The 12655-nt window shown below is 38.6% G+C and overlaps 1 protein-coding gene across 1 annotated transcript in view; it reads right to left on the bottom strand.

Moving 5' to 3' along the window:
* The window catches only part of LOC137187469 (collagen alpha-1(XXIV) chain), a 99411-nt gene that overhangs the window by 16304 nt on the left and 70452 nt on the right, over positions 1-12655 (bottom strand). The window contains exons 32-42 of the mRNA XM_067596367.1: positions 10043-10096; positions 9307-9360; positions 9138-9191; positions 8844-8897; positions 5967-6020; positions 4561-4668; positions 3587-3640; positions 3100-3207; positions 2235-2288; positions 1220-1273; positions 1015-1071 (exon numbers count right to left, since the gene is read on the bottom strand). Coding sequence (XP_067452468.1) covers positions 1015-1071; positions 1220-1273; positions 2235-2288; positions 3100-3207; positions 3587-3640; positions 4561-4668; positions 5967-6020; positions 8844-8897; positions 9138-9191; positions 9307-9360; positions 10043-10096 — 705 coding nt within the window. The remainder of the gene's footprint in view (positions 1-1014; positions 1072-1219; positions 1274-2234; positions 2289-3099; positions 3208-3586; positions 3641-4560; positions 4669-5966; positions 6021-8843; positions 8898-9137; positions 9192-9306; positions 9361-10042; positions 10097-12655) is intronic.

Below are 12655 nucleotides of genomic sequence, written 5' to 3'. Positions count from 1 at the left end.
ATACTGTATATGCATGCCGTCATTTATACCCACCAAGCTTCTAGGCAGCTACTGAAAGACAGAGCCACGTCTCAGGCTAACACACAAGACACATCTTCGAATCGATGTGACCTATGAGTCTGGATCTTTACTGGAGTCAAATGGAAAGACGTAATTTTACCTTGAACCGTACTTTCAGGCAATCTTGGTTGGGGCTGCAACAAGACAGAGGTTGCCATTGTATTGCTCATGCTATGTACTGCAATACTGTGCCAACTTGATAATCCAATACAACTCACAGTGTTGGTCGCTATCTATACCCGTGTAGAAGTCCAGTAACCCTCATTGTTCATGCTCTGTAGGTCTGCCTTAGTAGTCACATTCACTGCTGGGAAATATGTTTCAAATCTTATAAGAGTCATGGTACTGTATAACTGAGCTTCCCCAAGCTGCTAAGGCTCTTTGATATCTCCTGATCCTCTTTTAATATTAGTCTAAGAATGACTTTGTTTTCTTGCTGTGGAATAAGCAGAATCATTGTGGTTACTGAGGGTGAATAATGCCCCTCACTGGCCCTCTTGCCTTTGTGAAAGGCAAACAATATTTTGTATAGATTCACTATTATGAATCCTGTTTCAAATTTAATAACATGTTTGTCACAGTGTTGCGGTGGGACCTCTATTTTTATTATGGGTCAATGTAAGAATAAAAACAACGCTACCCTGAAATGTAAAAATCCTTGTTAGACATTTTTTCCTGTACATAATCAGCCTACAATGAACAAAAAAGATCAGAGCCACACAGGATGATAGTGGGGGTCCACATACACGACAGGTTTAGGAACAGAAACACTGATACATTATTGTCAATCTGGTCACACAAGAAGCAAGGGTACTTGGGGCTAAGATTAGGAGTTGATCAGGATTAACTTTCATTTCCTGTGTCAATACAGTATTTAAATAGCTTGGAGTAAACAGAGCAAGAAGTGCAAGGGATCAGAAAGTGAGAGAGAGTTTAAAGGAAAGCAAGACCTACTGGTTCACCTAAGGGCCCTGCGGGTCCTGGAGTCTTATTGTCCTCGCCTGGATAACCCTGGAATGGAGCAAACACGCAAACAATCACACATGCAAACACAGGATATTATAACCAGACAGTGCATGTCAAAACATTTTGTATAAACCTACAAAATTCATATACTGAAATTATTCAATTTCAAACAATAGTTCAGGTATCATGTTACCTTTTCACCTTTAGGCCCGGGTGGTCCAATAGGTCCAGACTTGCCAGGGTGACCCTGAACACAGAAAGTTGATTAAGCTAACCAAGCTTTCATACTTCAACTGGCAGCTACAGCATGTTTTTCTGAGAATCATGAGTTCCACTGTGAAGCCTGTCAGCATATTAATAAAAGTGTTTAATATCAACACAATTCCTTGTGGAGAAGCTCCTACATTCTGTCACTTAAGGATATGGGTTTTGGCACAGACTCAGAAATCACTCAACAACCTGAGTAAAGAGCGAATGAGTCTCAGAGCCTATATACACACGCACACACACAAATATGCTCAAAAAAGGGACAAAATTGAACTGAGGTGCTCTGTTCAAGTTATGCAACCTAAACTCAGTGATGTTGGCACTACCACTGGTGGCAGTGGAGTTGCCTGGAAAAATTAGCTTGTAGACTTCACCATGTTCAATTCCACTTCTTCTCTCTGCTGTGCAAAGTTATTTGTGCAGTATTTGCAATCTTTTTTTTCCCTGGAATTTTGCATTCATTGGATAATTAAAAGTGAAAGTTATGGGAAATGTGAGAAAGGCAAGGATGATGCATAATGTCCTCCACCAGACTCAAACTCAGGATTCTTCAGCACAAGGCTATCAGGGGGAGGTGAGTTAACTAGACCGGAATTAATTTCAACAGCTACGTTGAGTTGAGCTATCTCTGCCTGAGGCACTTATGAAGATAAACCAAGAACAGCTCTTTTTTTACTTCAGCCCATGTTCTTAATTTACGGGAATCCAGGACTGACTAAGTTATCTAGAAAATCAATCCTGCTTTGTAAGATAAGCCCCTGAGGAATGCAGACGTGAGCCAAAACAGACCAATCAGAGTTTACTCACCAATCTAATAAGATGATATTTTCTGATCAGAAACATCCATAATTTTGTGTGGGTAAATGTGTGTTTGCTGCTTTTGTATATCAGATGTTTTTGTACAAACAGTTCTTATAAAACCACAAGTAGAATTAACTCACTGTGTATCCCAACAATCCTGGTTGCCCTTCTATCCCCATGACTCCAGGCCGACCCTTAAAGCAATGCAGAAAACACACACAAAATAAGACTATGAATCAGTCCTAGCATTATTTGTTTTGCTTTTCTACTCTGTTTCAGCTAAATATAACCTTGGAATCAAACAGACACACGTGAGGACTAAATCCTGTGTCTAGAGCTGCTTTATGACAGGGATGTAAATCTTCTCTCCACAGCTATCACAACATGGTCTTAACGATTCTGCTGAGAAAGGAGCTGCCTGTCTCTGTAAAGAAGAAAAGAATGGATGCCTTCCTGCCAACTTTCTCAAAAACAGAGAGGGTAATTTGATGCTTTGTGCTAGTAGTTTCAGCACACAAGAAAAAAAAATCTGATGTTTTTTTTGTCATAGTATACAACTGGAAACGTGAAATTTACAAAAAAAAACTTAGATAATTGTTTAATCAGGTAATTTAAATGGCATAACTCATTAAGTATATGAAAGTACTGACAAACACTCTTGAGAAATATTATTTAATGCTATTTTTACTCCACTAAATAGGTGCAACTGTCTAAAGTTATTAGTAACTAGTTACTACATAGTTGCTTGTACACATAAACCATAAGATAATATAATAAACACATGATGCATGTCTACTATATAGTTTGAACTACATAGGAATAGCAAATTATGCTTGGCTGTGTACAAAGTCACTCCCTCAGTCTAATTAATTTAATCCCTCAGTCACATGTGCACTATTGCCACTATTTATTCACACGGTAAGCACTAAATATAATTAAAAAAGGTATAGTCTGATTCTGGGACAGAACTAAGTGGGAGGAAAGATGGGAAAACTGGGAACTAACTGGTGGGCCTCGAGTTCCTCTGGCACCTTTCAGCCCTGCCTCGCCTGGCTGGCCATTGTCTCCTCGTGTGCCAACCTCACCAGCAAGACCTGGAGGACCTTTCTCTCCCTGGGAAGAAACAAAATGTCAGTATGGAGACCGTTCTTTAAATGTAAAGTCACCGTTAAACAATTGATGACAGCAGGTATCCGTTTACATTGACTAACTGGCTTTTTAGAAACAAAACAAATCTATAACAACTCTAAAGGCTGCTGGTCTATCTGTCCTCAATACTGGTTTCAGTTACTTGTTTTCCTCCTCTGAACTTGAGTCACCAATATTACATTTGACCCAAATGATCACTTCAGGCAGATGAAACAAGATGGCTCAGTAGTCCTCTGGAACCACTTGAATGCAAAAGTACCTTGGACTGTGTCCCTCTCCTCCTTCCTGCTATTTGAGGGAAAACATACTTTACTGAGAAAATTCTGGAGAACACAGTCCTTACTTTCTTTCCATGTCGTCCTCTGTTCCCTGGAGGCCCCAGTTTTCCTTCTGGCCCCTGTAACAGAGGAGTCATCAGATCATGACCACACACATTAAAAATTAATTTCATAATCAAGGACATTGATAAGTGAAACTGTAAACACCATTCAATGAGTTGCCTCAGCTGTTTGGCTTTAACTGACGTCATATTAATAGGAGACATATTTTTGGTCCTGTCTCACTTTGTTGCCTGTTGTTCAGAGCACTAGTGTCCATCTGCTGACTTGTAAACACCAACACGAGGATCTTGATACTGATATGACAACTTTTTTAAACAATATTAATGAGTCAGTCATTCGAAACAGATTTGTCAGCTTAGATTTTTTGTAAATTGGGAAATACAGCTTTCACAACGAGCTTGTTCCAGTATGTTATGCACTGAAGCACCCTTAATTCCTGTCACTAATGACCTTCCTGCTCCTAAATATCTATGGCTAGATCTCAAAACAAACAAGCACTTAGAGGAGATTTTGACTGACATCTACCAGACAGTAGTACATATCCACAATCTATGACATATTACACAGTAGTAAAAGCTTTTGTTAAAGAGAAGGCTGACCTCTACTGGGGTACATGGGTATTATCTGGTTAAGAGAATTGTTGTAATCTGCTCTGTCAGTTGCAAGTATTTAAAGTTATAAAGATGTGATTAATTTCCCTACAGAAAGTCTCAGAGAAAAGTACACTCATGATCCATCAGTCTCTCACAAAAAGAACCACAATGAAAAACCAGATGAACAAGTCTTGCAAAAAAGTGAATTTATCTGACCTTTTATTTAGCTCTAGTTTTTAGTTTAACTATATGCAGGAGTCAATAAGTAGGTAAATATTTTTGTTAATAACAATTTTTGTAAATTGTTCAACATTAAAATGAAGCTAACTTATTAAAATTGCTGTATCTGGCCGTTACATTTTGAAAACATTAAATAAACTTACACGAAAACCCTGTTTCCCAGGCTCTCCGGGTGGTCCTGGGGGCCCAGGGTCTCCTTCTATCCCTTTGTCCCCTGGCTCTCCCATTGGCCCATGCTCACCAGGATCACCCTGATAGAGAGAAAGAGGCAGAGAAGCAGACCACCAGGAAAAACAGAGTGAAAGACATTTCAGTTATAATATAGTAAGTTTCATATTACCAACAGAGAGAGGTCAATAGGTCAGACAACCTGTGGTATTCAGAAACTGACAAAAGGGTTTTGTGGAATGGCTTTAAAACTGGAGAGCAGGACTTCTGTCTCCCCCTTCTGGCAGTGAGAGTAAAGGGTGGTGCTCGACTGTGATTGCCTGAGTACAAAGTCGTTACTAGGATGAGTGGAGGGCATTTCTCTTCGTTTGATAACGTTAAAAGTCAAGTTAGTCTCTTCTGTCGGCTTCCCAACTCATTTTAAAAAAAGAGAGAATAAGAGAGAGAGAACAGCTGTGGTCGAGTGAGATAGAGAGTGAATGATAGACAGTCAGTGAATCAGATCAATAAAATGTTATTTTCTGATAGTTTCACAGTGGTTATGTTCTAGAGCACAAATACGTCCACACCTCCACTCAACCCTACAGCGGTGCGCCGCAACACCTGATTTGGTGTGAATACGGTCTGACACAGCCATGCAACACGCTCTCATGCGCACCTTGAATGGCAGGCACACAGAGAGGGCCGGTAAAAAGGCCCAAAAACGTATTGTAAAAAATGTATTTTTTGATGGCCCACCGGGATGTGTCCTCGTATGCCTGATGGCCAGTACATATTGGCCGTAACCTACTGTTACGGCTGTAAAACAGTAGATAAATTGTTTTGAGTGTCACACAACCCCTGCGAAATTACTCATTATTAAAATTTAATCCATTCGGTCAACATTTGGAAAGTCTACACGATTAATGGCCAAACGACCAGCACAGGAATTTTGGCCCCAACATGAGATTTAAAAAGTCCATATACTGTGAAATACAGAGAGATTTATCCGGTGGTGACAGGCTTAATCAGCATTGTGTGAACTCGTTTGGCAAGGGCTTGTATGTAACGAACATTCATTTATATGTAAAAGTTCCACACTGCAGGTTTAATTTCATTGCCTTTATTAGACTTTATCCCTGTCAGTGTTTGAAATTGAGCGGATGATGTACTCTGTATAGTGGTAATAATAGTAGTATAAGAATTGTGTTAACTTTTTTAAAATCCTGAACTATTCTTATTGATAAACTAAAGCAAGCAGTGTCTATTGAAAGCGCATTATTATTGTTGTTATATAGGGAATCCCACAAGAAAATCACAACAAATCCATAACTCATTTTGGTTGATTTTGTTAGAAATTAGTGAGTGTAAGTCAACAAAAACAAGTCATTGCTTTCTTTACCTTGGCTCCGTCTTTCCCTTGAGGACCGTCTTCACCAGGGGGACCAGGAGGACCCTACAAATACAACACCATTTACAACAAAACCTTTTTGCTGCTGTCCAAAGTGACAAAACATCACAACTCTGATGTTGTCCCAAAATGGGATTTAGTTTGATGTGCTCACAGCATTGAAACATTGCATTTAAGAAGTTTAATAGCAACATGTTTTTCCAGACATATTTTTCTGGTTACTTTTACTTGAATCATTTTCTTCAAAATGAAATAGTCCTTTATGGGAAACTGTTTCTGGAAATAACTGTTGCTGTTGATACTAGCATCTTAATTCCTGGGCCAGTAAAAGCAAAACTATCTGCATAGCTAGATATTACAAAAGGTACCTTTAATGAATTTAAATCTCATGCACTTTTATTAAGTTTATAAACACACCCGACAATGATGTCATGGTGTCCTGGAGTACACCTGTACATCATTACATCAAGGTGACAAGATAAACCACTGGAGGTCACCAAAAACAAGAGTGTTTCAGAGTGTAATAAGTTACTCTTTAAGTTGTATGAAAGAAAATAATACAACATTTTTTCTTTTTTTTCAAGAAGAAAGAAGTTAAAATTCAGGGAAAGAAAACATGAAGTAAGTTACTTAATAAAAAGATGAGATAAAAGAGTTAAAAGGCCAAGAACCATACAAAACTATCTAAAACATGTGTGACATTGACTCATATGTTTCAGAGCTGCCCCAAAATACAAGACATCTGAGATTCACAAAAATGTTACACAAATCATAGGACACGATGTGCCAACGATGTGTCTTTTTCCCAGAGGCTGTATATCTTGGGGGAGCCCGTCGCTCCTCAAGGACCTCCCATCTTGATGCAGAATGGGTGCAGACCGCACTGATGCTGGGGCGTATGTGCATTATTTCAGAATGGAAGGCCCCCTCTGCCCCCCCTGTAAATCAGGACTAGGGTGTGGGATTGGGAGGGGCTCAAGGAGTCAAAGTCTCCCAATGCTCTCCCTCACTTTTATTTCTGTGGCAGGGGATTGGCCTGCATTATATCTCATCATTATTATCACTGTATTTGACATCGCTGAGCGTGAAGTATGCTATTGTTTGGTTTTGTCTTGTGTGTCTTTATTCATTTGTGTTATTTATCTATTTTTCTCTCTTTCATTGGTTTGCCCGTTCCAAGGACTGTCAGCTTTTATACTTTCCATGTACAAGCACTGACATTAATACTGCTGGTTGTCATCAACAGATAGTTGTCGCATGTATGCTTGTAAAGTTTGTTCTTTCAAAATGCCAATAAAATTGTTAATCATAAAAACTAGAAATAGCATCCCATGTTTGTATGCCTTCACCCACCAGTCAAACTGCAGTTTACATCCATATCTGTCCAGACTCATATCATATTTGTAGTGAAGACTTTGAACGAATTTAATAAAAGTTATAAAGTGTATTTTCTAGCAAAATAGAAGTTATCACTACGTTGACATGTATAATTCCACTGAATAATTTTCAGTGAGAAACATGCCGCCTTCACTTAGAGATTATTTGGATATAAAATGTCATCACTTCATCATTTTATCCTATTAGACATTTGTGTGAAAATTTGTCATAATTAGCATATGAATTCTTCAGTTATGGCCAAACATGTTCATCCTTGAGTCCAAATGGATGTTTGTGCCAGATGTAATGAAATTCCCTCCAGACGTTCCTGAGATATCACATTCACAAGAATGGGACGTATGTGAGGTCACAGTGACCTTGACCTTTGACCACCAAAATCAAATGATGTGGCCAAATTCGAAGAAATTCCCTCAAGGTGTTCCTGAGATATTGTATTCACGAGAATGGGATGGACAGATGGACGGATGGACAACCCAAAAACATAATGCCTCTGGCTACGGCTGTCGCTGGCGCGGAGGCATAAAAATTCACACCATCTTATATTACTAATTATTTCAAGTTATTACAGAAATATGTTCAGTAATTATCTACAGTAACTGCTTCTGCAATATGTTGTCCAGTCCACTCAATCTGTCTATGAGGAAAATGCCCTGCCATGCCAGGTTGAGGCTGTAGAAAACATAATTCCAGTCTAACACAACTACTCCCAATGTTCTGCCAAATGTCAGCTATTATGTACTTAACCTCCAAAAGCTGGGCTGAGAAGCAGCTTGTAGTTTTTCATCAATCTCTTTACTGTTCGTGCCTTGTTTTTGAAATTAGTCATCATCAAGAGGTGGAAAGAAAGTACTTGCAAATCATTATTTTGCACGCTCACATGCTCAACAAACTCATACTCATTCATGCACACACACTTGCCAGGCATGAAAACCCTCTAGTCATTTAGTGATTAGTGATTTAATTTCCTTTGCTAAATTATATATACAAGATGAACTGTAAAAATCCCCACTGTAATCACAATTTCAATGACCAATAAACAAAGAAGACCATGTCCTTGGAACATCTGTATTGAGGAGATTGTACAAACAGACAGACTGTTTGACAAATATCACATACAATCTCAGATTTCTTCAATCCAACAAGTTCAGAGAATTCCCATGGACAGAATGGACAGTTTCTCAAGACACCATCTAATTCTTTAAACTCCCTTCATCCATTACAATGAAGCAAGTACAAAATGCACTGTGGGTCTGATTTTTAAGCAACCTTCTGTCCCATCCACAAAAAAGAAAGAAAAGACTTTCAAGCTACTAATATAGCTCATCAGACACAAATAATTTCATTGTTCTGCTTTCTTCAGACCAAGGGATTAGACATTCTCATCAAAATAGGGGGAATAAATATATGACCGGGTTAGATTTACCCAAACACAGGGAAGGAAAGGATTAGTAGGAGTTTGGAGTCACTCACTCTGATTCCCTCCTGTCCCTGCTCCCCTTCAGCTCCTGGAGGCCCAGCATCACCCTGCGGGGGCACAAAACACAACACAAGGCTGTCTGGAGGTCACAAAACACTTAGATGTGTGTATACAGTCCTTGCACTAACCACTGGTACTTGAACCTGAAGCCAAGACTAAGTTCACAAGTTCACAGCTTTCCACATTGCTGGAGGCTGGTAGGGACTGATTCTCCACATGACAAATGTTTTCTAAGGTGCAGGGGCAGGAGGGGAGGTGCCAAAAAAACATGGTGAAGATTTACTGACCTTTAACCCCGGCTCTCCGATGGCACCCAGTTCGCCCTCTGCACCAGGCCCACCCTAAAAGATGAGTCAGAGAAATAAAGGAATGTGTCATTTGTACTGAATAAATATGAATGTCACAAACACAAAATAATTAATTGATTAATGGTTAAAAATAATGAATGAGAAGTACTTCAGATCCTTGCTCTCCATCAGGTCCTGCCTCTCCAGGAGGTCCTTTGGGTCCCTGCAAGAAAATGACACAAGATAACATAATCATAAGATGCCTTAAGCAGAACTATCTCATTATAGGACTTACTAAGTAAACCAGGTATAAAACACCAGAATAGACATAATACACAATCAATAATGCCAAAACTAACAGATACAGTTAAAGGTTTAACTGAAGCTGAGAGAGCCTGGAGTAAAACTGAAGACCAGCCAAAAGCAAGATGAGACCCATAACATAAACTTTGCCTCTTGCGTTATTGAAACCTCCCTCCATAACAAATATTTGTATCTGATTGTTTGACATTCTTCATGTCCCAGAGGGGTTGGCAGATTTCCAGGAAAATTAGGAACTTGAGGACTAATCCAAGAAAAGAGGCACAAGGTATGGAGCTTTAAGGTGTGAGGAACGTAGAGGAAGAAAGCTAAAAACAATGACAAATGTAAAACAACTCCTTTTCCCTCTCAAGCAGGTCAATTTCTGGTAATGAACATCAGAGCTTCTGGACTGTTTATTCAATTACTTGAACCCTGACAGCATCTTCCTTGTGAAACTAATTTTGTAAACAATACCGATTCTGTCCACATCATCACTTACATTTCATACAGATTTGAGACAGACCAGTTTCACAATGTGCGGCTTGTTTTTAGTTTCCCGGAAACAATCGTTTCAATAGGACAACATGAGACAGCATACTTACTGGTTCACCTTGGGGTCCCCTCTCCCCGGTGCTGCCGGGAATACCTGGCTTACCCTGGAAAAACACAGAGTCATGAGCTCAATGTAGCTTCGATCATTCATTTGTGTAATTACAGAAACAGGCTTGAGGAAATTTGGCTTTATTCAAAGTCCTCTTCTCATCATTATCATCATTTCCATGGTATCCACAAACATGGTGCGTAAGTCTAATATTTCAGTGTTGCTTAATGCCGACAGACACGACACAGATGCTCTTTGATGCAATACCACCACAACTGTTTTTTTCTGCAGCATCAGATCTTTTTGTTGTAGTCCAGACATTGTGCTGCCAAGTTTAGACAAGGCGTTCTAATGTGAAGCAGTGTTTGACATGAATAGGGCATTACTTTTGTGTATATGAGAAATAGCTCTGAAATAACTGCCAAAATTGGATGAAGTAGCAATGGATTTCAGTAGCATCAACCATCAGCTGCAGAGGATATCAGTCTACATGTCAACTGTGCAAACCCACAGCCTCATCTATAATGATAAACAACAATTTAAGAACTTTGGCTTACAGTCACTGAGTAGATACAAATCAAAAGAAAAAAATATAGTTTAAAATAAAGTCTTGAATGTGTCAATCTCTATAAACAAGGTTTTAAAGGAGTGAAGATGAATCAAGTGAACAAAAGGGAAAAATAAGAGAAGAAGAAAAAAAACTGAAATGTTCTCACAGCCAATATATAATGTAAAAGGTTGGTGATAGTAACTTTTAAAAGTGAAAGACGAAGATTTAATAGAAACAAGGACATTTACAGAAATTACAGTGTAAAACATTACTGTGTGACAACAAGACTGCTGAAATAATTCCACTTTTGTTTATAATCCTACATCTATGAAAACAAAAGCAGGCTGTTTTTTAATGATAAAAAAAAATAATGATAAATTGTGAGGAATGAGTTTTTCCAGACACAAGATGGCGCTATCACTCCAGAGGTGGACAACAGAAATGCTGGGCCCCTTCAGCTGCCAAAGATGCAGTATTCACAGCATATGCTGTAGGTTTTTTAAGCAGTGAGGTTGAAAATAGTGGGAAACTGCTGAGGAGTAACTGTAGATGCTCTTCATTTAAATAGACTGCTGAACATCTCAATCTTGATTCTACAGGAGGCAATGGATCAAAGCTACAGTTACTGTGAACATTAACTTTGCACTGAAGTGCAGGTCAAAGCACACAATGACCTTTGCATGAATCATGCTGCAACCTCATCCCATACAAAAGGTCTTAGCAGATGCTTAGGAGGGACAAGTCACAACTAGTCCTGTGAATGTGATTGTGTTTTTATATCCATTGGTGTGCATGAATGTAAGTGCGTATCTGAGAGCAGAGGCTTGCAGGTGTCCATGTGTGAATTTGTGTGTTTGTTAAGAGTAATTACAAACAATGCTGAATTGTCAAATGTTGAGCCAATACATGATCAAAGAAAGTGCAAAGCAATTTGTCATTGGAAAATAAGACAAGCCAAACAACTGAGAACGAGTCCAACACAGCTTAAGCATGCAGGTGATAGAGCTTTTTCTCTGACGGGGGGGGATCATCCTTTCTAAATCCGGCCATAAATAGATGAGCAAACTGCACTATAAGAATCATACTGTGGATATATGTACATCTCTTGACTATTAGACAGCCCACATGGATCTGCTTTACAATCTGTTTTTGTTTGCATGTTTCTACCATCTGTGGAACATCAGATATTTTATCCTTTCGCAGTTGAAAACCACATCAAAACTGCCATCTGTAATTTTCTTGGTGGCAAAACCAAAAAGTGTTGGCAAAGTTAAACTGCCAAATGTCTATGTATTGTGTGTCACTAACAAGACACACTGACAATGTTAGTGGTTTTCTTTGAATGTATGTCCTACCGTATATAGTATTCTTTGCTGCTGAAAAGACCGAATTACTTCACTGACTGATAAATTGGACAATATTAGTTTGTCACAGATTAGTATCTGCATTGACTGTACTGATCAGGTAACAAGTCTTAAGTAACCAAATTTAAGAGATTCTTACAACAATGTTTATGTTACATGTTAATTATTGCCCGATATATATCATTTTTTAATGTTTTCATTATCAAATATTGTTATAGGCATTGGCCTTAAAAAATAACTATTGGTCGGTCCTTAATCTAAAGGTATTTCAAAGAGCAAAATATGATGCACATTGTTGACAACTGAACATAAGATACAAAGGCAGTTTATATGAAACTGTTCCAAATTACTGGCTCCTCTAAACCAATAAAACTAAAACCATAAATAGCTAGAATGCAATTGAGTCACTCATTATTTCTCCAATAAAGAAGCAGAAAATGCAACCAAGTTTCAGTTATGCTGGTATGCGGTCTTCATTAAAACTTTCAAGTCACAACAAACTGATGTTAATACTTTATGCTAAGCAGAAAACCTTGCAAACACACACACCACATGACTAAGTGGGATTACATGTGTGTTTTGACTATGAACCTGTAAACACCTTTCAGTGTTGTAACAATGAAACTTCCTCTTCAGTGACTTCATTGCCTCCAACCCTTCAAGTACTAATTATATATATTACAGGTGAAAACAGGATGTG

The sequence above is a fragment of the Thunnus thynnus genome, chromosome 8 (assembly GCF_963924715.1).
Source record: "Thunnus thynnus chromosome 8, fThuThy2.1, whole genome shotgun sequence".
Taxonomy (NCBI): Eukaryota; Metazoa; Chordata; class Actinopteri; order Scombriformes; family Scombridae; genus Thunnus; species Thunnus thynnus.
The sequence above is the reverse complement of the archived record's forward strand: the minus strand, read 5'-3'. Positions and strand labels throughout refer to the sequence as shown.